Raw genomic sequence first — 22,469 nt, forward strand, 5'->3', positions numbered from 1 at the left:
CCTGGTTCATCGCATAGTTTCATGTTCTTCTTATCTGATCTTCTCAATGCCAGGGTATCTCAGGTGTTTTATGTCTGATTTCCTGTCCTCGAGATAATTCATGTAGCACCTGGGGACAAAACTGGCATGCAGTGTTATAACCTCAGATGTGATTTCAAACCAGAGATTGTTTGATACGGGTGTGAAAATGTGCCCGAGTTCATTTCAGTATGACGAAACCCATCCAGAAAAAGACTGCTTTCTTTTGGAGTAAAACAACTAGTAAAAAGGTCCCACTGCTGTTTGTTTGAAAAGTATAATGAAATACTACTAATTCTTTGAACAGTTTTCATTTCTTTTATTTTTCAGATTTAATAATTCAACTTATTGTGACAGAATGTATAAAAACTGCCCAGCAAATTTAACTTCTTAACATCTAGCTAGAGGCAGTTTTAGACTTAAGACGCATTTTGGCCTAATTTTTTAGCAAGTTTTAAAAACTCTTTTGATCACGAGTCACGGCTATTCTACTGATGACTTTTCTACTGATCACGCTATCAAAAACTAATGTGGATATTCAGTCTATTAAATGTCTTTGTGATTCAACTCGGGTATCATCCATCCGTCGTGCTTATCAAGAACCTGGTCGTGGGACCAGCAGCCTAAGCAGAGAAGCCCAAACCTCTCTCTCCCCAGCCACCTCCCTGAGTTCATCCAGGGGAACAAAGAGCCATTTCCAGGCCATTTGACAGATATAATCTATTCAGCATGACTTAGGTTTGCCCCAAGGCCTCTTTCCAGTAGGAAATGCCCAGAGCACTTCACCCAGGAGGCGCTCAAGAAACTGGGAAGTGCTAATTCTCATTCCTGTCGCTTTACACTCTACGCTACGAACCGCTCCGGTGCAACCTATTTCATTTCGACTCAACATGCCCAGCGTCCCTGCTTTTGAAGTTCTGCCTCAGGTCGGTGTTAAAGATCCCACAGACCGGGCCTCTGCCAGATTTTCCAAGTGCACCTTCACTATACGTTTGTATAGTGTCCAGCATCTTTCCCCAACTTACCACCAGTTGATATGGACACCTTTATGGACAAATCACTATTTGCAAAGAAGTCTTATGACAGACCCGCCTTCGGGTCTCACTATTGTTACCGATGTGAGAATTGAAGCCCCCCTTTAAGAATCACCAGATGACTCTAGACCACTTTGGTATACAAACCATGGCCGACTCAGTGACTATAAGGTGCCCAGGTCAGCATGTACTTGTACAATTTAACATGTAAAAACATGGTGAAAGTCCTTCACCCGAACATCGTTCTCTGAACCCCTGAACAGGTGACAGGTATAAGATCAGGTTTAAGGTGGTACCGGATGAAAGATTAGTTGGATGCATCTGACTGATGTTATTGGGTAAATAAAATAAAGTATATTAAAATGGACTGAAATCCACCATATACTAAATGTTAAGACATTCATCTCATTGATACTGTATGTGTCATGTATGTCTGTCACCAGAGTGGTAATATGGTTTAATAAGGCTTCATATTCATGCTCACTGTGAGCAAGATTGTAAATAAAGTTTTTTTAAATTTAATTGATATATGTGTGTTACTAAATATAGTTCAATATAAAGTTGGTCTGTGGAAAACATCAATACCTAAAAAAATAAACAGCATAGTACCATCAGTATTTCAATAGTTTAATTTTCCAAACAATCACACAATTGTTCAGGTAAAACAAACCTTTTGATTACAGTTCATGTAATTTTACAAGGTGCATGGCTGCTGATTGTATATACACATTACAGGCCATTACTGAAACAAGAAAATATATGTTTTTTTCAGAACAAAGATACTCTTATAGTTTCTTGGTTTAAGCTTTCAGATTGTACAAGCTGAATCAAAGCACGATGAATTTAAAACCGGGACTTTCTCAAAAGAATCCCCAAACAATAGACTGATGCAGAAAATTTCACCTAGCAGACTCTAACCTTAAAAGTGGAGCAAAACTTGCAATAAAAACCAACCATCCTCCAACTTATTCAGTAACATAAAGCAGAAAGCCACTGAAGGTGTTGTAGTAGCTTTCATCACAGAGATAGCAGCCACTGCTTAAGGTAACAGTCACCATGTCTCCAACTTTCAAGTGCATGGCCACAACTATGGTGGCGCTATCTTCTTGGTCATTGGTATTAAACTCTTTGGCTCTTGCCATCACTTTATTGTTAACCTGCAGATTGGCACAGGCAGCCAGCATGTTGCCGGGAGACCCTGCGTCACTGAAGATGGTGACTGCGAGACTGTAGACGCCTGAGAAAGGAACGGTGAAGACGCCAGTGTTCATGTTGTAGGCTCCGCCCAAGTTAAGGAAGGCATTTTTGTAGATGACGACCTTGTTCATTTCGCTGAAGGGGCCGTAACACTTAAAATTCTCATCGCTGAATAGAGAGAAAGAGAAGGCAACGCGGCTGGCTGGAAATGCAAAAGGGAGGTGGTGTGTTAGCAGTGCAAAAAAATCTGCTTTTGCTGTTATGTCCTTTATAATTGATCACTTACCTTCAACCACCCTGAGACTTTCTTTTGTCTTTTGGAAGTCCTTCTCCAGCTCAGTCATGCTCTTGTTAAAGTAGGTCTTCAGCCTGTTCACCTCTTGCACCATCAGGCAGCAACCACAGGAGAATTTGTCCGTGCTGCATGCTGAACACAAAGACACATTAACACACTTGCAACAGAGAATATATGAGCACACACTTTTTGTGCAGTCACAGTTCCTCACCACTGCCTGCGTTGGGGTCGGGATCTGGAGCAATCCGGACGGGTCCGTTCCAGGAATATTCGTTTTGAGCAAACGCTGCATTCAGCAGACACAGCAGTACAAGAGCTGTGGAGAAAAATGTGAAAGAGATAAACCAATTAAGAAAGAGAAAGCGCTACTTACTAGATACCTGTTTTGTGTGTAAACGTAGGCTCACCTCTCATGCCGACACTAAATGATGGCAGCTTCATGAATGAATGAAAGGTAAGAGAGACTGATGAGCTCAACAAGAGTCATGGATATATATTTTTCACAGCGCTCCTCCCTTATTGCCTTCCAACTTTGACAACGCCCCTTGTTGGGTTTTTTCCCTGTCCTTTTTACCTGTGCAACTGATAAAGCTGTATCATCACCACTTGATCTCAGCTTTAAAAATCACACAGAAGCAGGTACACACCCTGACTCTAAGGCTTTGTTGTGGATGCCGGTGAGGTGTCATCTATCATCTGGAAAGAGGTGTCAGTGTGTTCTCATTAGCAGACAAGGTGTAAAGTGCTGGTTGATAGTCTAGTGTACTTTTCTATGCACAGTTCTAACCTGCCTTTACAAAAGCACTGTCATTTTACATGCTTGTGCTTTCAGTGTGATAGATAAGTTGACATATTTTTGGTCCAACAGAAATGTGTTAGAAGGGCTCTATACACATGGCAGGTAGGAATGATTTCCTGTGTCATTCAGTGGTGCTTTTTGGTAATCTCAGTCTCTCACTGAACGTGAGAATATATGTATATAGTAGGAAGACTGGAGCAACGTTCTACACTGCAGGCTTATACTGTGTATATTATACAGTGTGGTGCTGTGATCATTTTTACATTAGGAAATAATCTGTGTAGATTAGAGTGAAATGAAAGGGTGACAAATGAAGCTGCCAGTACTCGTAGTTTCACATGATTTGTTACATTGTTACAGCATCTTAATTAGCTACAGAATGTATTCAGAATTATATACACCAATAATATATTTTAATGCTGCACTGTTTGTTGCAATTTAGGACATGATTAAATCTTGCTTTAGTCATCCATCCGCTTCCGCTTATCCTTTTCAGGGTTGCTGGTACGGACCAGCTGTCCCTGGATACCCTGGACAGGTCGCCAGTCTGTCGCAGGGCTAACACATAGACAGAGACAACCATTTGCACTCACATTCATACCTATGGGCAATTTAGACTTTCCAATTAACCTATCCCCACTAAGTGCATGGCTTCGGACTGTGGGAGTAAGCAAGAGGACCCACGCAAACATGAGGAGAACATGAAAACTCCCAACAAAAAGTGGTGTAATTGACCTCAGGACCTTCTTGGTGTGAGGTAGCAGTGCTAATCACCATGCCACCATGCTGCCCGTTATTTAGAAAGCATCCATCCATCCTATCAAATTTAAGATAGAGGGTTGACTCAAGTGAGTTGTCTACTAATTGGATCAGTTCTTGGTCCTCCAAGGCATCCTTGGGCAAACACACATACCCCCAACGTAACCCTTGATGAATCTTAGAGTGTGTGTAAATGTTAGACACAAAGTACGAAAATAAAAGTGCAGTTTGTGTGTATATATATATATATATATATATATATATATATATATATATATATATATATATATATATATGTGTATGTATGTATGTATGTATGTATATATATATATATGTATATATATATATATATGTGTATGTATGTATGTATGTATGTATATATATATATATATATATATATATATATATATATATATATATATATATGTATGTATGTATGTATGTATATATATATATATATATATATATATATATATATATATATATATATATATATATATATATGTATATATATATATATATATATATATATATATATATATATATATATATATATATATATATATATATAGTGAATGATACGTAGACTCTCTGACTGCTCAACTTGAGGAGTAGTAAGCCAGTACACAAGTATCATTTGATTTGGGCAAGAGTTGGATTACACCCTGCGCTGGTTGCTAGGCCATCACAGGACTTATTGGGAATTTCATTGGTGTGGAATAGCATTTATTTCAATTTATCTTTTTATTTCACAAAGAAGATAATGATTATATATCCTCTATTTTCCACTCAAATTGTGAACAGCACACTATGCTAGTACCACCGTTACAACTTTGCTTTATTTGTTACAGAATGGATCAAAAATTATAACAAAGGCAACTGTGTTTTTTTAAAGATCTGATTTATTTCATCATTTTTATAGGCTTGACAGATTTCACAGACAAGTAATATAACATTTATAACTAAATCAAAATCAATAACAGTTATAGCCAAGACACTTCAACAATCTAAAAAAAAGATACAGCTGTAGTAATTCAAGGGTTAATCCACATAAGAGTGTTTAAGAAACATCTCTTCAGCATAATGACATACAATCTCAGAAAGAACAAAACAAGTCACTGATGTCACCATAGAAAATTTTCATCTAGCAGGCTTACATTTTGGCTGTATTAGGCAAACGTTGGTACAAAGCACACTATGCCAACTTAATCAGAAGCATAAAGCAGAAAACCAGTGAAAGTGTTGTAGTGGTTGATGTCATCGCTTAAGGAGCATCCTTGGAGCAGCCTGGCAGACAGCTGGTCCCCGGCGTTCAGCTGCACAGCCACGACAACACTGGTGCTGTCTTCAAGGTCCTGACCACTTCTTTCAATGGCTTCAGCCACATTTTCGCCGTTAACCTGCAGAGTGACGCAGTTGCTCAGGGTTACGCGAGCAGAGCTGTAAACCGTGACGGAGAGGCTGTAGACGCCGGAGCGGGGCACGGTGAAGATGCCAGTCTCCACATTGTAGCCGTCTCCCAAGTTGATGAAGACATGTTTGTACTTAATTATGCTATCACTGGAGAAGGGGCCATAGGAGACCATGGCTGAGTTGTTGTTTAGAGCGATGGAGAAGGCGCTGCGGCTTCCTGGAAATGCAGAGAAGAAATAGCTTAGCGAAATGAGAAATCTATCAGCTTCGACTTTTAGTTTATTGGCCACTTGATGTCACTCACCTCTCATATTGTTGAGGATCATTTTGGAGCTCATGAGCTCGTCCTTCAGTTTGTTAATGCTCATGTTAAAGAACTTCTCCAACCTGCCTATTTGTTTCTGCATTAGACAGCAGCCACACGACGCCTGGTCAGTAACACACACTGCATACACACACAAATGAGTAGGTTTTCAGGTAAAAACATGCAGAGCTATATTGAGACATGAATGCAGACCTTCTTATTTAACAGCCTCTCACCTTGGCTTTGAACGGGGGCTTGCTGCGGTACATTCTCCAAAGGTCCAAGCCAGGAAAACTTGTTGTCCTGACCGAAAGCTGCATGCAGAAGACACAGCAATACAATTGCTGGAGAAAAAGAAGGGCATCAGACATCTTTGTTATTTTGAAATGTTGAACTGACTCTAAACCACTACTATTTTCTACCTTTTTTCAATTTGTGGAATTGACGAGCTTAATTGGAGACATTCAACATCCCAAAATGTAAAAGATTATTCTAATATACTTTTCATTTTCACATGGTTTAGTTTCCTAAATGTAAAATTCTAACACGCAGTCTTTAGTCCTTTTTGCCTACTAGAGTCTGAATATTTTGAACCTGAGCTAAATCCATTAATGTTCTTTGCAATTAAAAAATCTTCCTCCAAAATCTTATTTCAATGTAGATACAGCGTCCATCTAGTCTCACCTCTCATGTTGATGCTGATATATGGCAAATGATGATGCTTCTGAAGGGTGGAAGTTTGTACTGACTGATCATGACACGAAAGTAATGGATATATAGTTTTCTAAAAGCCCCTCCCTTGTAACCTCTTTTCACACGACTCCTCCTCTCTCTTTTTTCTTTGTTGTTCATCCCCTTTCCCTCTGTGACTTTATAGCTCAAGATTAATCTGTTTTTTTTTTCATCACTAGAGGCTCTCATTTTCTCAAATCCACACATTGACAGACAGCTTATGTGTGAGTGCTGCTCCAGGGTGCCTTGTTTGATGTTACACACATATCTTTGCTATGAGCAATTTTTTTTTCTAGTCAGATTACTAAACATTGTTTTTGCACTCTCCATGTTCATGATTGAGTTAAAAACAAACAACAAACCTGCCTTTTTGGAAGGATAAACTGTGCTGATTGTAAGCAGGATTTATTTCATTAAGCTGCTGCTGAGATCAGCACGACCCTCTGACTGCCAGTAGTCCTACATGGAAGCTCACCTGCATGTTGTTAGAGTCAGGTAGAAAACAGCAATGCTTTGAGGTAAATCCTAATGCCAATGCTAACATATTTATGATCAAACATTTCATTAATCATGTACACCATCTTACCATGTTAGCATGCTATCACTTTCTAATTAACCTTATAGGTAAAGTACAACTAAAAGACATTCATTCTTACTTATGCTGATGAACTATTTCAGTCCAGACCAATTTGTTTGGGCGGATCAATATTAGAGTGCTGCACCACTATAAGCTGTTGAATTATTTAAATAATTATATGCTGTGGACTATATACTTGGTCGCTTTGGAATCACATGATTGATACCATTGTCATGACTGTGTGGCTGTAATTTGCTTAGTAGAAAGACTGAAACAGAGGGAAATATGTTTAATTATGTTTGAAGAGGTCTATGCAAGCCATAGACAAAATAAAAAAAATCTTTTGCTTTCTTTGCTGAAAAACAGGCTATTCAGTAAAGAGGGCCAATGTGGAGATTTTGATGGCAGAAAAATTAAGACACGTGTAATCCCCGTGTGACTCAACACAGAACCTGTACGAGCTGATTGGGTGGCCAGTGGTCACTGCGTACCTGCTTAATGCCCAGTAGAAATCTGTATTGAGGCACACAAGTAGGAATACAGTGGAACCACAGTGTGTCTCATGTTTAAAGCCTTTCTGTTAATCTCTGCTAATTATCTGCTTCTGATAGCTTTATACTGAGCAAACAGGGGTATTGCTTTCTATGCTGAAATGAAAGCTTATAATTACTCATTAGTATTTACAACAGCTGAATGTTGTATGAAAACACTCATTTAAACTGTAAACAACCCATTAAATTACAGTCTACCTCCAGATCGGAATCACTGTATTTAAAATTCAATGCTCTTCTTTATAATGATCATGTGTATTAGTGCATTACAGTAACTTACGATTCACTTTCCCCTTACTTTTGGCAGATTGGTTTTACTTGTCTGCCCTAATGCTTTTTCATGTGTCACCTGCAGACTTTCTTGGGCTTTCTTTGACCTGTGATGAATCTAAGAATAATAAAACTACTGTACTTTCTTATGCACAAAAAAACTACTACTCCACAGGAAGAGATTGTTGACTTGAATCCAGACTAATGTAGTTTGCGTGGAATTTAATCCAAAGAAAAAGTAATGCAAATCCAAAAAAATGTCCTTCCTGCAGCTTGACCTTGGTTCAACTTGCAGCAGTTTCCAACTATGTGAGTCTCAGCTAAATAAACCAAACCAAAAGTTCAAAAAGGATAAGAAACTCTAAAGAAGTTAGCGGCCATTTGCATGCTCGAATCTCAAAGTACAACTCAGTGGCTCAAATGATGTTGCTGGAGACAGCATAGTTTAAAAAGCAGAATCATCCTGTTCCTAATCTCTGCTTGAAGTCTCAAGAGAATATTTGCAATTTTAGCATGAAACAAGAGAGAAGAAAGCAGATAAAATGAAAGACCTCTGCTTTGTTTTTTTGATACTTTTTAGGATATCCATCCATCATGACTGATAAATATCAACCACTAAATCAATTTACAGCTTTCTGCTGTTAATTGCACAGGTTTAAACAAAACAATTTACACTACTGTTACTTCAGATAAATGTGGATGATATTTAAAGTTTATCAGTGAGGTTTAAGTTTCCACAAATCCCAGAGCAGCTTATTTTTCCTTAACTCAGTCAGTAGCATACAGCAGAAAACCAGGGAAAATGTTCTCTGTATTCTACTGCTACCTAACAGTTAGCCTGCAGATCAGTCACCTTCATCCTGTCAATCAATCAATCAATCAATCAATCCATCCATCCATCCACTTTGTTCATGTAAGTAGGGAACCTTCTGCTTACAGTAAGGTTAATAATGGAGTTCCACAGGGTTCTGCACTAGGACCAGTTCTGTTTATATTATACATGCTTCCCTTAGGCAGTATTATTTGTATCCTTTTCTGTATCTAAATTCAGATTAAAATAACAGCTGGCAAAGAAGTGAGATATGGAACTCAACAAAACATTTACCTCACAGCAGGTGCGTTTCCTAAAGTTGCATCTTTTTTCTAACCATATCTAGTCTCACCTCAGATAATCTTGCTAACAGCACGCCAACATGTGCACCTCCCAGGTCTTTTGTTGTCATTGTAGGTCAGGTATCACCTCTCCTCTGGGCCAAAAAAGGTGAGTGTTTTTACTTTGTGTCCACAAGTACATGCTTAGTCATTTTGCACTGAATATACTTTTGTGGTCATATTAATGATTGCAACACTAGCGTCACCAGGTTTAACCAATAATGCTGTAGTATATTTATATATATGAGAACAGTGCCATTCTAAAGCATATGTTGTTATCTTAGAAGGCTGGGATTTGTTGTATCTATTTAGCGTGTCCAACTTTTTCAATCAGGGCGGGGTTGCAACAAACTGTTGCCAAAACATGTAAAATGAGCTCTTCCTTGTTCTCCTGTGAATAGTGTTTGATTACTAACTAGTGCAAAGCAAGATATTTTCTGAATATCTGCACTGAGAGAGAAAAGACTTACACAAGAGTTTCCTTCGGAAGAGTAACAAGTCAGTAAGGAAGAACCAGAGTTAAGGCTAAACAGACCAAACACAAATCAGGACTTTTCAGCTCATCGTATCTGTGTGTGGAGAAAGATTGAAATAAATATGGGAATACTAAATATATTGTAAGTGCAGAATGGAGGGGAAGCTCTAGGCATAAAGGTCAGTGAGATATAGAGAAGATCAGCATTATATTGGTTATGTGTTTGGTCACATAAGAAGGAAGAAATAGACCCAATGCGCTATAAGATACAGTCAGTCAACTCATTTAAAAAAAAAAAAAAATGCTAAAACAGATCACAGAGGTATGTGTTGCAAGTTTATTAATCTTTTATTTACTTACATAGACATATTAAAATTAATTTATATTACATGAATCATGGTTGGTGCAAAATCATTATGTAAACAAGAACTGACTGAACTAGTTCTCTGCAGAGCAAGAAGGCATCCTTGACATCCTTTTTAAAAACCTTAAGCTGTTACATTCTTGCAGCCAGATAAACATCTTTAATCAAAAACATCAGATAATTACTCTTGTGCACATCAGTCTAATTGGCAAATGGTTACTGTAGCACCTACTCTTGCCCAGAATCTGAATCCTGGGAACAGAGGGCCAGTGAACTGCTGCTGGTGTCTGTGGATGAGGGTAGCCTGGTTTTGGGTGATGCTGTAAAAGGCCAGAATCCCTGCATGCTGGTCCAGGTAGATGCCGATCCGTTTGGCCTTTGGTGCACCCAGCAGTTTTTCCTGGTTATTGTGCCAAAAGGAAAATCCGCTCCCAGACCAGTACAGACTCCAAGACAGCTCATTGTGGCCCAAACGGCTCTTGTCATCATTACTCTTGCGTTCTATCTCTTTGTAGGAAACTCCGATGGTGACCTGCATGATGGGAGTGAGGAAAATAAATTCAGTGAGGGGCACAAATGTAAGAGTCGTTTGCTAATCACTTTAAAAAACAAAAAACAAAAAGGGAAACAACAGAACTTTAAACTACAAATTGAGACCATAAGATGACTAAGAATATATTTATCAAGGTCATAAATAAATTCAAAAGTAGGATCAAATTTTCATAGATTTTTATACAATGTTACTTTTTCTTTTGCAATCAGAAGAGTCGCCCCCTGTTGGTTATTAAAAGAGCCTGTTTAATGCACAAGTGCATTAAACAGGTTTTCAGAACTGGAGGTCATGTGGCTCTTTTTTAAAAATAACCTACAAAAATAACATATGACAAATATGTATGTTGAACAGATTGTGTCTTTTAACGAGCGCAGCCGTGACTAATAGAAATGTCTGTAATTTTTGTATTTATAGCACTTCTGTCCTTAGGGCCTCTCTGGTACTCTAATACAGTATGACTTGGCATAAACTATGATGCAACTCTGTGCATTGTGTGAGAAAATGAATTACTTTCCAGGCAGAAAGTAATTGAAATGATTGGTTTCCTTTGAAGTTTCTGTATACATGGATTCCATTAGCCAATTAAAATGGAGCACAAAGGGCAGTTCCCTCTATTACCAGACTACCTGTGTAGACAAATGCTGGCTGCATGATTTAAATCCTCAAAAACATTTATTTTAATTAAAATATATAAAACTAAAAATGCTTTATAGCCAAAACCTATCCTAAAAGGAATGGTAGGACATAGAATATTGATTTAAGCCTTCTTTAGTCAGACTTACTATTGTGAGACTTCTATTTTGCTTTTAGGTCTGAAGACTTTTATGGCATTAGAGTTCTTTCATAACCATTACTTAGCACTGACTGGGCAAACAAAGCATGTTAACTAATTCTACGACTCAAACAGTTACAGTTGAAAACACACACACACACACACACACACACACACACACACACACACACACACACACACACACACACACACACACACACACACACACACACACACACACACACACACACACACACACACACAAAAGCACCTTCTGGCCAGTCCACTCCACCTCCCAGTAATAAGGGCTCCCTCCCAGCGGCTCTTTGCAGAGAACCTGTCTCCAGAACTGGAATCGATCAGGATGGTCTGGTGGGTTCAGGTTCTCAGCCCGCATCGTTGCCTTACGATTGCCATCCGACAGCAGAACGTGGCGATACACTGTGTTGGGGTCCATAGTGGGTTCGAAACGAACTAAAGAAAGAGGATTTGTCATTTTACCTAAGACTGGAACAAACAAAGGCTTCGATAAAGGGGTCTGTATTCTGGAGTACAAAAGACTTACATTTTATGAGTTCATCTCGAGTTTTTGGTTCTGGTTTCATAAATCCCACTGATGATACAGAAGCTGTTAAGACAGAAAAAAAAAATACACCATTGTAAAAAGGAAAAGTAACATTTAACCCCAAGATACTCTAAGAGGTATCTGTGAAAGGTCAGGTGAGCAAAGCTGTCCACAGCCAGCTTTTATCTCCTACAAGACGGGGTAACTGCCTGACGTGGATATCGTCAATGATAATGTTTGTGCTTTTACCTTGACGTCGAGGAGCAGGCAAGGGTGGAGGTGGGGCTGAAGCTTCATTCACAGAGAGAAGCAACAAACAGAACAGTTAAACTAAAGCATATCTAAACTCTATGACAGCCAACATTAGAGAAACCCTTTCAAGCATTACCTTGAATGTAAGCAGAACCACCAGACCTTGAAGGCAGAGGCCCTGAGGTGAAAAAAAAAATAAAAACAAGAGTAAAATATGAACTCAGTGTTTTTTCAAATGCCACATTAAAGTATATTCTGTGTGTGTGTGTGTGTGTGTGTGTGCGCGTGCGCGCGCGCATGTTTTACCTTGAGGTCGCAAAGGTGGCAAGGGTGGAGAGTCTGTTTTCATTTCATACACTACAGAAGAAAAGGGTTTACATGTAAAAAGGTGTCCTTTCCACAGTCAAAAGCTAACAGTCAAAATAAAGCTCATTTGTGCTTTTATTGGACTGGTATTTAACGTACCTGTACTTTGGGCAGGAACCTGAGCTGGTAGCGGGTCTGCAGGTAGTGGGCCTGTTGGTACTGGTCCCGCTGGTAGCGGGCCTGCTGCTTCCGGACCACTGGTAGTCAAAGCCAAGGGGTTATTCACTGCAAAAGGAAAAATTTTGACCTTATGTTATTAAGAGAAGAGAAAAGACGAGAAGAGAGTAGAAGAGAAGAGCTGACCTATTGTGATGATTTTTTCCAGGCTGCCTTTGCAGAGATCCTGAACTGACTCCTGCAGTTCTTTCATGACTGAGCGGACTGACGTCACCATGGTTTCCTCCTGCCCAATCACTGTGGCATCAGTCTGAACCAGCGGCTCCATGAGGAGGAAGTTCTTGAGAACAAATACCACAAATTCCACAGTCAGAGAGTACAGATCTAGTTTAGCACTAAAATATGTGCACTCCGCTTCACACTCGTTACCTTCAAGAAACAGACATCGTCCTGCATGTCAGCCAGTCTGCTCAGCTCTTCACTCTTCCAGTTGAGCTGTGCAACCTGCTGCTCCAGTCTGTTGAGCTGCCCCTCAGCCTGGCTGCCTAAAGAGGCCTCGTGGGTAGAGAGGAGCTCGCTGACCTGGGTGCCTGTTAGATTCACGTTCTTGGCTAGCTCCATGAATAAATCTGTGCTCTCCTTCTCTAGAGCCTGGACCAAGGCCTGGTAGTGTAGACAAGCAAGATGAGGACATATTGTCACCACAATTTCATATTTTTCAAAGTAAACAAGGATGGCATGAATTAAAAAGGTTTTCTACATGCCTTGTCTTGACGTGCAAAATGTGGGAGTTCCTTAATCTTCCTATCCGTCTCCTGGAGCCTCCTCTGTACCTCTGCTTGCATCTGAACAAGCTCTTTCTATACACAAACACATGCACACATACATTGTGAGGCAGTAATGACTGTACTTGAGACTGTACAGGCCATTTGTGATATTGTTACATAGTTTTGCTGGGAATCACTATAACATCAGTAAGGCGCGCTTCAGACTTGTTTTTCAAGTCCTTCAAGATTAGCTTAAGAAATGTTTTAGTTACACTTGGAAACTGCATTTATAGTGGTGTATTTCTTTTACCAGCATTTTACTTTAATTTTAAAAGTTGTTTAGAGACCCAAAAACAAATAAACAAAAATAAAAGCAGAGTGAAAATATCACCTGAAATAATTACAATTACACACCTGTCTTTCTTTTCTCTCGTCTCTCGGTTTGACAACACGGTGTCCACTGTGTCCATGCTGGCAACACACCTCACACACACACTCCCTGTCGTCATGGCAAAACAGGTCCAGGGGTCGGCCGTGTTGGTGACAGGGTTTGGGTTCCACAGAGGGAAGCTGTGGGTACACGCTGCCCTTTCGTTGCATTGTATCTGGCTGGACCTCCAAATAGACCGGCATGGATGGTGGGCCGGGGGAAGGAGCTGTGAAGGAGTGCTGCTTCAGGCTGTTGGTCCTCAGCTTCTCCATAGCCTCTGCTAGCAGGGTGCTCTTGGCCAGCGAGGGCCGAGGGTTAAACACCTGCCTACACTGGGGGCAGCTATACTGACCTTTGCTGCCCCCTTTGTCCCAGTGGCTCTGAATACAAGCCAAGCAGTATGAGTGTCCGCAGGGTAGAGTGGCTGGATCCTTCAGGGTTTCCAGACATACTGGACAGGCAAAGCTTTCCTCTTCAGTCCAACCTGAGGCCATGCTCGCTGGGAGGAGATGAGCTTAAACTTTCTTTGTATGGATCACAAAGTTCTCTGTGTGAAGTCACGGAACTGATACTACAGCAAACAGGTCAGAGAAATTAAAGCAATGACACCCAACAAATGACGAGGCTAAAATGCCAGTTCATATGAATCACCTGCTGCTTAAAACATGAAGAAACGGCTCAGGGTGGGGCTGGTTAAACAGGTGGAGTGAGGAGTCTATCAATCTGACATCATGGGTTTCAACAGTTTGTTGGAGCCTCCTAATGGAAAAATGAATTTTGCTGTTGATTTTTGCTACTCAAACGAATTAATTAAGTTTAATCATCCAGTCACATTCATTCTTGCCAGGCAGTCTGCCCATAGGCAAAAAACTGTAAAGAGCGCCTGTTTTAGTCTCCTCTGTAAAGGAAGCGGGCCTACACAGTCCAAACGAGAAGGACTGGTTTTAAAAACCTGTTACATAAACTGACATCATTTGGTGCTTTCCACGTGATTTAATCACTAAATAACGTAAATGTCGTGTCTTAAAACCAAACTTCGGGAGGGGACAAAGAAAGCACAACAGGCTAAGCTTGAATGCTGTGCAATAAGTTTGGCGTCATCACGACGTGGTGAGGGCAACACTGACGCGAGTGAAGCTAGCCGGCGCCATATTGACTGCTGGCAGCCGCCCAGCCGCTGCTGATTCAGCTTTCAAGGTGAGCATTTTCTGTGTTAAAATGACGTTTTACTGTCATACTTGGCACCTTGGTGTGTTTTCTGACATACCGTGAAACACGTTGGGGCTTTGTCATAAGCCAAATCTGAGTGTTAGCTTTGGGGTATGAGCTACTTCAGCTGTTTGGTTTTTGTTTTGATCGCTCGGTCAGTTAGCCTGCGTGCGCTCCTTACTCGTTTTAAAGACACTGAAGATTTTCTCGCCCAAAAAGCCTTCTTTGCATGGGTTTAGTTGGCGATGAGGACGTCTGAACATTGACAATGTCATATTTTATATATATATATCGTCATCACTGCTAACAAATGAATACAGCTAGCTAGCTAGCTGTATTCAACCCAAGTTTGGGAGAAACTTGAGCCAAACGTGAACTCCGTATTCGAAGCTAATATATAAAATACGTTTCTGTGTCTTAACAGCTTTGAACAACAGTTAAACGTAACACCGAGATATGACTGTGAGAGCACAGTGACCAGTATTACTGTAGGTAGGTTTGGGTGAGCCTCTGATCTCGGTTAAGCCAGGGTATCTTCAGCCCTGTTTACCCATGTTATCTGATCCCTCACCTCCCCTGCTGGCAGAGACGAGCAGATTTTAGTTCATCTTTCACTTCTTTCAAGTTGGTTTAACTAGCTAATGAACACAACTAATTGACTAATACATTTACGATCATATCGGTATGTTTTGTTTCCGTTTATAGGATGTTGGCAAGTTCTCGGATTCTGACTTGGTCTTGCCCCAAAAGATCATTACAGCTGTTAAGAGACTCTCATCTCTGTGGTTTTTCCGAGATCACATGTGCTGGATGGCAGGGAGCAAGTCACGAGAAAGGAAGGAGACACTCAGAAATAAGTGGAACAGGCACCCACAAGGATGGACCATCCACAGAGACTGTTTATAGTTCAGCACCAGTATCTTTTTGTAGCTTCAATTATAAGCTGAGACAGACACGGTTTGAAAACCCTCTATTCAAAGCCATTTTATTAAACCACCACCATTCTGCCTCTACAAAAACCAAACAAGTGTGTGATCCTGTGCGCACTTACTGGAACTGTTTAGTCAAAATAACCTGCCTTCAGCGCTGGAGAAAACCTTGGGACTTTCACCTGCCTTCTTTTAGCCGCACCAGTAAGATTCAGTGTAGCCTTCTTCAAAGCCATTTAACTCATGGACAGGACTTCGTTAGACCTCTCAGCTTGTCAGCACATAGTCCCTGGACTTTAGAAAACAAGCACAATAAACCACAACTCCCTAGCCTCAGTTTCCACAAAACCATAGCTACTCATCAGGCTGCCACGTGCATGTCAGATACCTGGAGAGATTGCTTATCCCCTGGGAATGAAAACAGATGTCGACAGCACTTGGGCCCTAACTTGAAGCTCTACGAGTTGCAGAAGGGGAGGAAAGAACGAAATCAGAGATGGGCATCCGTCCTGGTCTCCCTCTGCTCTCTTGATGGGGAGCCTGCATTTCTCTTCACCCTGCGGTCCAGCACTCTGAAGGGCAGGCACAAAGGAGATGTCAGGTTAGTGGTAGATTAGAAGCAGGCTATGTCTTAAATCTTACTTATTGCAGTACTTTATGAGTCCTGCCTTTTTTTTCTTTCTTTTTTTTTTTCCCGTCCAGCTTTGCTGGAGGAAAGAGCGATCCTTCAGACAGCGATGTGGTGGCCACAGCATTGCGGGAAGCCAGGGAGGAGCTGGGTGTAAATGTGAGAATAGAAAAGGTGTGGGGCGTCCTGAAGCCACTAAGAGATGCGGTGAGTGGAGCTGTGCTGGTAGAACTCTCAAGTAGAAATGCATATTAAAAAATAATTGACAAAATCATATCATATTTATGTTACCCTAAATAAGCACTTACCACTTTTCTTTTTGTAAATTCATTGTTTGGTTGATAAATAATGGTGAAAAAGGATTATGTGACATTGTAAGAGCTCTGTGTTGATTATTTGGTCTGACCATCTGCCCAAAATACCCAAAGATTCCTTATACAAGTAGATAAAATAGAAATGAGCAGGAATTTCTGTAAAAACCTTCAAAACATTCGAATACCTGAGATAAATTTGAATTAAAAATCTGTTCATGTGTTTCGGTCCAGTCGGGCATGGTTATTGCTCCTGTGCTGGCTAACCTCGGTCCTCTAGAGGAGCTGAACTTCAAACCAAACCCTGGGGAGGTACGATCATCTGCCATTTTCTGTCTGTTTGAAAAGAACAGGGTGAGACTAGAGTTGACTAGTCTCATGTTATTCTTGACCCTAATATATAGTACTGTGCAGAAGTCTTGAGCAACTCCTCATTGCTTTATATTTTGCTTCCAAGGAGCTGGACAATTTTTAAAAATATAATTACTGAAGCTGAATCGAATAAAAATGCCAAAAGTTTGAGAGTCTGTTTCCCGCTTCCAGGTGGATGAGATCTTCACCCTGTCCTTGTCTCACTTGTGTAACCCCCAAAACCGAGGCTACACACACTTCCGCACCGGTGACAAATACGGATACACTCTTCCAGTGTTTAGGAATGGCAAACATCGAGTGTGGGGCCTGACTGCTGTTGCCCTAGACCATACCCTGAAACTCATTGTCCCTCCATAATAGAGCACAACAACTGAACTCAACAACTGAAGGATTATTCTGACAAATATAAGCTTTGCACCAAGTGAATCTGAGCAAATCCAAAATGGTTTAATACAGCCGCTTTTGTTTTGGAAGGTAAATTCCTCTCTTGAATTTATTAGAGTGAGGAAGAAGCTCTTTCTGCTAGTGCACTTTCTGAGCCTTAAATTTGTATGATTGTTTAAAAATGAAAAGCAGGTGTTGGAAGCTTTTCTAAGGAAGAACGTGAACCTGGTGGGTCAACGTTATAATTTTACACCGAGTGATTCTTATTCAAACTCTTTACGTTTTTAGGTAAGTCTTTTAATTATTTCTATAATAAAAGTTACCACCTGGGTTAAAATAAAATCAGTGAGTTGCTTTCTCAGATCAATTATGTCACATGACTGTGAATTGTTAAATGTTTGTCAGGGCAGCAAAGTACCGCTGTGACAGCCTGTTTCCTGTGTTAGCTAACATTAGATCAACTGAAGTAATCGGAGTATTTAGGAGTGATGTGGTGTGTTGAAGAACAATGCAATAAACTTTGTTTTAAACATATTTTCTCTGCATGGTTTATTTAATTTACAAGATTGACATCAAAGCATTAAATAAATACAGCAATTTACAGTAAAACAGTCTGATTCCCGTTGGAGATCGAAAGCTTTCATTTTACTTAGCTGTCTACTTTAAAACTGCATGTGGTCTCATATATACTGAGCACATGTATTACAAACTGTGTTTAAAACTGTAAACCTTTGTTTCCACTAAGGTAAGTAAGGTCCTCGAACGCTCTGGTATTTCCTGCCTGGGCCTGATTATGATCTCAAAGGTAACTGGACTGTCCCAGCTTCAAGGCAGTGAGCACTCCAAGGGGTCCTGTGAGTCTGGGAGAAGGTGGCAGTTGAAGGGCCAGCTGAAGGGAAAGAGATCCAGGGCTTGGCTGCATTGCTGCTCGGCCGAGGAGCAGACTGAGCGGCAGGGTTGGAGGACGCCGCCCTGAGGACTACACTGGGGCAGAAACATCCCACAAACCAGCCTCTGCAGAGGCTCAAAGCACGCCAGCTCCATCAGCACCTGGATGACAAAAGGAGGGGAGGGAGGATGGTTCGATGCCTGGTTTGAAACAGTTGCCAGCTACAGCTCCAGATGTCTGATGAAGCTTTTTGATGTGACTTTTACCCGATACTGTCCCAGGAGGGTGGCCGCTTCTCTCTGGTCAGCAATGGACAGCCAGATGTTGGGGAATGAGGTGAAGTTGTAGCTGAGGCCCCGACACATCTCTACTTCAATGTGCTCACAAGACGAGGCTACTTTCATGAGAGGAAATTATTCATTCAGAGAAACACTTACAAATAGAAACCACAAAACCATGTCGACATAGAGGTGAAAAGTGGTAACATTTCTATTTGGTGGTTTTCTCAGAATATGAAGCCATCGGCAATTCCTGTTATTTCAACACTTAAGTTTCTTCCTGCTGCTTTTCATTGGCAGTGGAAACAAAAACTGGCTGTGATTGAGGTCAGAGATAAACCAGACTCACTAAAGGGAGGATAGGTGGAGTTGCCACAGCCCTGTTCATCCACACCATCGGGGCAGTCGTTCCAGCCGTCACACAGCCACTGCTGCTGAACACACTCCCCTGTGCTGCAGGCGAACTGCCTGGGGCCGCATGTCCCTTTAAAAATAAAAAGGATGTAAAAGAGGTTTATAGAAAGCTAATGCAAAAAAAAAAAAAGTAATATTAAAGTATGAAAACTCACTGCCCAGCACAGACACAGCCTGGTATGTTACATTGAAGCCACTGTCGGCCACTCCCTCATCAGCCACAAACACCACTGTCATGTGAGGGCCAGAGGAGGTCAGCTCTGGGGGGAAGGTGGTACCACAAAACCTGGCACAAAGGGAGAAGAGACACAAAAGGTACTCCAGAAAACTGGTTGTTTAACTAGCATGAAGGTAAATGTGTTTGTCCTTAGTTACCCTCAGAATTAAAGACTGTGGCACTTCTCACCTTCCGAGGACTCTTCCAGCTCCGGTGCTGACGCTATCATGCACCTCCACATAGTCAAACTCACACACATCCTGAGTCTCCAGGCTGAAGTTTCTGAAGCTCAGCGTGATCACGTGACCCTCCTCAACAGATATATGCCATATACACAACTGGAAAACATCAGATTGGTGGAGAAAACTGCGTGGTGTGGCTGTCGGACTGAGAATGTGTTATGCATGTGGAAGTACTTCTGAATCTTTATAATTTTGTGTTTTCAATTACTATTAGGATTATTTTTCAGTTTGAATGGTTTAGAACGTAACCTGCTGGTGAGGGTAAGGCCCGGGGTGGTTTGGACTTGCCAGGTAACCATACGGCCCAATCTTCTGCCCACCGCATTCTGTGAAAAAGAAAAGAATCTCTTCAGTGGCTCCCTGTTAATCCCAGAATTGAAGTAAATCCTTCTCCGCATATACAAGGTCTTGAATAATCAGACCCCATGTTTTCTTCAAGACCTCATAGTACCATATCAACCCAATAGGGCACTTTGCTCTCAGACTGCTGGTTTACTTGTGGTTCCTAGGGTATTTAAAAAGCAGAAAAGGAGGCAGAGCCTTCAGCTTTCAGGCCTCTCTTTAATGGAACCAGCTGCCAGTTTGGATTCGGGAGACAGACACCCTATCTACTTTAAGATTAGGCTTAGCACTTTCCTTTTTGTTAAATCTTATAGTTAGGGATTGATCAGGTGGCCCTGGATCCCCCCTTAGCTACACTGCAATAGACTAGGCTAACTGCTGGGGGATTCTCTTGATGCAGATGATGGCTGCCCCTCCGTGATTGTGGTTCTGCTGGAGGTTTCTTCCTGTTAAAAGAGAGTTTTTCCTTCCAACTGTTATCAAGTGTTTGCTGGTAGGGGTTCATCTGATTGTTGGGATTTTCTCTGTTATTGCAGGGTCTTCATCTTCCAATATAAAGCACCTTGAGGTGACAGTTGTGATCCAATGTTATATAAATAAAAGTGAGTTGAATTGTGACCTTTGACCTTTCCTGTCTCTGTTTTAGTTCCATATGTGGACTCTCACCCTTGTGCTTGTGGCTGCAGTTTGCCTCGTCCATCTGGTCGTGGCAGTTTGGATGACCGTCGCACACAGACACAGGCAGCAGGCAGCGGCCGCCGTCGCACATGAACTCTTCTCTGGAGCAGCTTTCTGAGAAAACACAATGTGCTAACTTGAACATTGTTGCAAAACATATACAAGAGTGAACGCATGTGCTCCCAGATGCAGGCTACTGACTGTGTCCGGGGAGTACCGCCCTGTACTGGGCAGTGAAGCCGTTGCCTGCGATGCTGCCATCAGAGTGGAAGGTGACCCACACCGTACTGCTGTTTGTGTTGGCCGTCGGTGGCGCTACGTTACCACAGAACCTGCAAGGGAGACATTTGTTTTTGATCAGTCTCATTCTTGTTCAGCTTTGGATTGAACTTTGTGCCTGAGCCATGCAGCTATAAATTCTTAAAAGGATTTGTAAGCAGGAAATGTGTTACGTAGTTAGAGGAATTTAATGAATCACGTTACGACACTGTCCAGGAATGTGAGCAAAAAGGTCAACGTGTTGATACGTACAAAATTTCCAAAAACCCTTCAGTACATGGAAACGCTTTCCAATGATGCACGGGCTTTTGGCGCCATCTATCAGCAGTTTAGTGAAACAGCATAATGCTCCTACTCTGATTGTGTATAAAAATGTTGCTTGTGGAAATATGGAGGTGTGAATGATGTTCATAAGAAGGTATGCTTCATGATCGCTGACCTGGTGACCACAGAAGTCTGCTCGATCTGCTCCCGCACCTCCACCCAGTCAAACAGGCAAGGAGAGGGTCCCTCCACAGTCAAAGAGGAGACATGAATCTGGACCAGGTAGGGGGGCGGGACCTGAATCACCCACACGCACAGTGAGTTTGGGGGGTAGGACGCAGGGTGATTTGGAGAGCTGAAACTTCCTTCAGTGTCAGTTAAAACACCTCCACAGCCTGAGAGGCAGAGAGAGAGAGACCTTGTGTCTTAGGTCAACAAAAAGTATTTTGGGTAGAGAGGCCAGACCTACTTGGTTCAGATGGAGGGATTCTGGCAGGTTGTGGTGCAGCTGTACTGTCCTCTTTACTTCTATTGATAGGGACTGTAGGTAAAGCTTGGGACTGTCCATCTCCTGCATGCTGTAGGCCTGAAGTGGCAGTGGTCAGCACCTGATCCTCCACTGCCTGGTTCTTTATCTCTAAATAAGGAAGCAAATACATCTGGGTCAGAAGATTTTTATGATGTGCAGTGAGAGCACTAGTCATGCTGAGAAACCTTTAAACTCCAGTATCTGTGAGTTCATGGTGTACTTTGAGGTTTTAGCATGGATCCTGGGTTTATGAAATCACTCAATACTTTTAATCAGTTTGAGATTGTGGTAATGAAGCAGCTGATGTGCAGCAGTGACTCACGTGTGAGAATGAGGACCAGCATCAGTCCTAGGGCTGCTAATAGGAGCAGGACAGCAGCAGAGACCACTACCACCCCCCAACCGCAGCCCGGAGCACGCACACGCATCACACACACACCGAAAAATCCCCAGACTAGGCCTGAAAGAAATGCATAGTACATCTGTAATCTCTTTTTCCCCCACTTTGTTTTCTTTTTTGTTTTTCAAGAACTGTATTCTGGGAAATGCATTCATTTGGAAATAAGGACATCACTGAAAACTTCCAAACTCACCACGTCTATTTAAAGTTGACATAACCCTGATGACATCACTATGATATGTTTATGGGATTTGTTTCCTTTGAGAACAGCTAAAGAAGGCATCAACTGTACACTTTTTACAACTTGAGTACAATTATCATGAGGCCACATTTAACTATATT

At 41.4% G+C, this 22,469-nt stretch overlaps 5 protein-coding genes across 15 annotated transcripts in view; 1 reads left to right on the forward strand and 4 right to left on the reverse strand.

Moving 5' to 3' along the window:
• Positions 1-1,683: 1,683 nt before the first annotated feature.
• LOC308401319 (complement C1q tumor necrosis factor-related protein 3-like) lies at positions 1,684-3,053 on the reverse strand. The gene is made up of 4 exons (XM_080889475.1): positions 2,952-3,053; positions 2,756-2,860; positions 2,536-2,676; positions 1,684-2,451 (listed from the first exon to the last, which is right to left on the reverse strand). Exons 1-4 carry the CDS (start codon positions 2,983-2,985, stop codon positions 2,018-2,020), a joined length of 714 nt encoding a protein of 237 aa, XP_080745601.1. The 5' UTR covers positions 2,986-3,053; the 3' UTR covers positions 1,684-2,017.
• Positions 3,054-4,899: 1,846 nt separating this feature from the next.
• On the reverse strand, positions 4,900-6,998 carry LOC308401408 (complement C1q-like protein 4). Its single transcript, XM_080889611.1, has 4 exons — positions 6,504-6,998; positions 6,056-6,163; positions 5,820-5,960; positions 4,900-5,732 (listed from the first exon to the last, which is right to left on the reverse strand). Exons 1-4 carry the CDS (start codon positions 6,508-6,510, stop codon positions 5,308-5,310), a joined length of 681 nt encoding a protein of 226 aa, XP_080745737.1. The 5' UTR covers positions 6,511-6,998; the 3' UTR covers positions 4,900-5,307.
• Positions 6,999-9,895: 2,897 nt separating this feature from the next.
• Positions 9,896-14,393, reverse strand: ftr86 (finTRIM family, member 86). Its single transcript, XM_080888396.1, has 11 exons — positions 13,747-14,393; positions 13,330-13,425; positions 12,995-13,228; positions 12,752-12,905; positions 12,548-12,673; positions 12,389-12,439; positions 12,219-12,260; positions 12,080-12,121; positions 11,831-11,893; positions 11,537-11,739; positions 9,896-10,472 (listed from the first exon to the last, which is right to left on the reverse strand). Exons 1-11 carry the CDS (start codon positions 14,254-14,256, stop codon positions 10,137-10,139), a joined length of 1,857 nt encoding a protein of 618 aa, XP_080744522.1. The 5' UTR covers positions 14,257-14,393; the 3' UTR covers positions 9,896-10,136.
• A 430-nt stretch (positions 14,394-14,823) lies between these two features.
• nudt8 (nudix hydrolase 8) lies at positions 14,824-17,692 on the forward strand. Of its 2 annotated transcripts, XM_080888408.1 has the most exons (5): positions 14,828-14,959; positions 15,677-16,501; positions 16,603-16,735; positions 17,074-17,151; positions 17,383-17,692. In XM_080888408.1, exons 2-5 carry the CDS (start codon positions 15,678-15,680, stop codon positions 17,566-17,568), a joined length of 1,221 nt encoding a protein of 406 aa, XP_080744534.1. In that variant the 5' UTR covers positions 14,828-14,959; position 15,677; the 3' UTR covers positions 17,569-17,692. The 2 variants fall into 2 exon arrangements, with proteins under 2 accessions (XP_080744535.1, XP_080744534.1); XM_080888409.1 differs by lacking the exon at positions 17,074-17,151 and having other exon boundaries at positions 14,824-14,959.
• A 144-nt stretch (positions 17,693-17,836) lies between these two features.
• The window catches only part of mfrp (membrane frizzled-related protein), a 28,965-nt gene continuing 24,332 nt past the window's right edge, over positions 17,837-22,469 (reverse strand). For 9 of the 10 annotated variants that reach the window (XM_080888403.1, XM_080888405.1, XM_080888400.1 and 6 more), the window contains 11 exons: positions 22,050-22,187; positions 21,668-21,835; positions 21,374-21,593; positions 20,857-20,987; positions 20,644-20,769; positions 19,885-19,961; positions 19,583-19,731; positions 19,332-19,462; positions 19,112-19,246; positions 18,751-18,881; positions 17,837-18,645 (listed from right to left, as the gene is read on the reverse strand). In XM_080888403.1, coding sequence (XP_080744529.1) covers positions 18,421-18,645; positions 18,751-18,881; positions 19,112-19,246; positions 19,332-19,462; positions 19,583-19,731; positions 19,885-19,961; positions 20,644-20,769; positions 20,857-20,987; positions 21,374-21,593; positions 21,668-21,835; positions 22,050-22,187 — 1,631 coding nt within the window. In that variant the 3' untranslated portion in view covers positions 17,837-18,420. The remainder of the gene's footprint in view (positions 18,646-18,750; positions 18,882-19,111; positions 19,247-19,331; positions 19,463-19,582; positions 19,732-19,884; positions 19,962-20,643; positions 20,770-20,856; positions 20,988-21,373; positions 21,594-21,667; positions 21,836-22,049; positions 22,188-22,469) is intronic. The other variant, XM_080888398.1, reaches the window with a different exon arrangement.

This window comes from Rhamphochromis sp. 'chilingali' (genome assembly GCF_963969265.1).
Source record: "Rhamphochromis sp. 'chilingali' genome assembly, chromosome: 8".
Lineage (NCBI taxonomy): Eukaryota > Metazoa > Chordata > Actinopteri > Cichliformes > Cichlidae > Rhamphochromis > Rhamphochromis sp. 'chilingali'.

Coding starts and splice junctions, on each gene's coding strand:
- ftr86 (XM_080888396.1), bottom strand. CDS start 14,256: ATGGCCTCAGGTTGGACTGAAGAGGAAAGCTTTGCCTGTCCAGTATGT. Junction 12,440..12,547: donor GGTTCCTGCCCAAAGTACAG/GTACGTTAAATA, acceptor TTTCTTCTGTAG/TGTATGAAATGAAAACAGAC. Junction 12,122..12,218: donor TGGTTCTGCTTACATTCAAG/GTAATGCTTGAA, acceptor CTGTGAATGAAG/CTTCAGCCCCACCTCCACCC.
- nudt8 (XM_080888408.1), top strand. CDS start 15,678: ATGTTGGCAAGTTCTCGGATTCTGACTTGGTCTTGCCCCAAAAGATCA. Junction 16,502..16,602: donor AGGCACAAAGGAGATGTCAG/GTTAGTGGTAGA, acceptor TTTCCCGTCCAG/CTTTGCTGGAGGAAAGAGCG. Junction 17,152..17,382: donor TCAAACCAAACCCTGGGGAG/GTACGATCATCT, acceptor TCCCGCTTCCAG/GTGGATGAGATCTTCACCCT.
- LOC308401408 (XM_080889611.1), bottom strand. Junction 5,961..6,055: donor AGCCCCCGTTCAAAGCCAAG/GTGAGAGGCTGT, acceptor GTGTGTATGCAG/TGTGTGTTACTGACCAGGCG. Junction 5,733..5,819: donor GATCCTCAACAATATGAGAG/GTGAGTGACATC, acceptor CTGCATTTCCAG/GAAGCCGCAGCGCCTTCTCC.
- LOC308401319 (XM_080889475.1), bottom strand. CDS start 2,985: ATGAAGCTGCCATCATTTAGTGTCGGCATGAGAG. Junction 2,861..2,951: donor ATTTAGTGTCGGCATGAGAG/GTGAGCCTACGT, acceptor TTTTCTCCACAG/CTCTTGTACTGCTGTGTCTG. Junction 2,677..2,755: donor CGACCCCAACGCAGGCAGTG/GTGAGGAACTGT, acceptor CTTTGTGTTCAG/CATGCAGCACGGACAAATTC.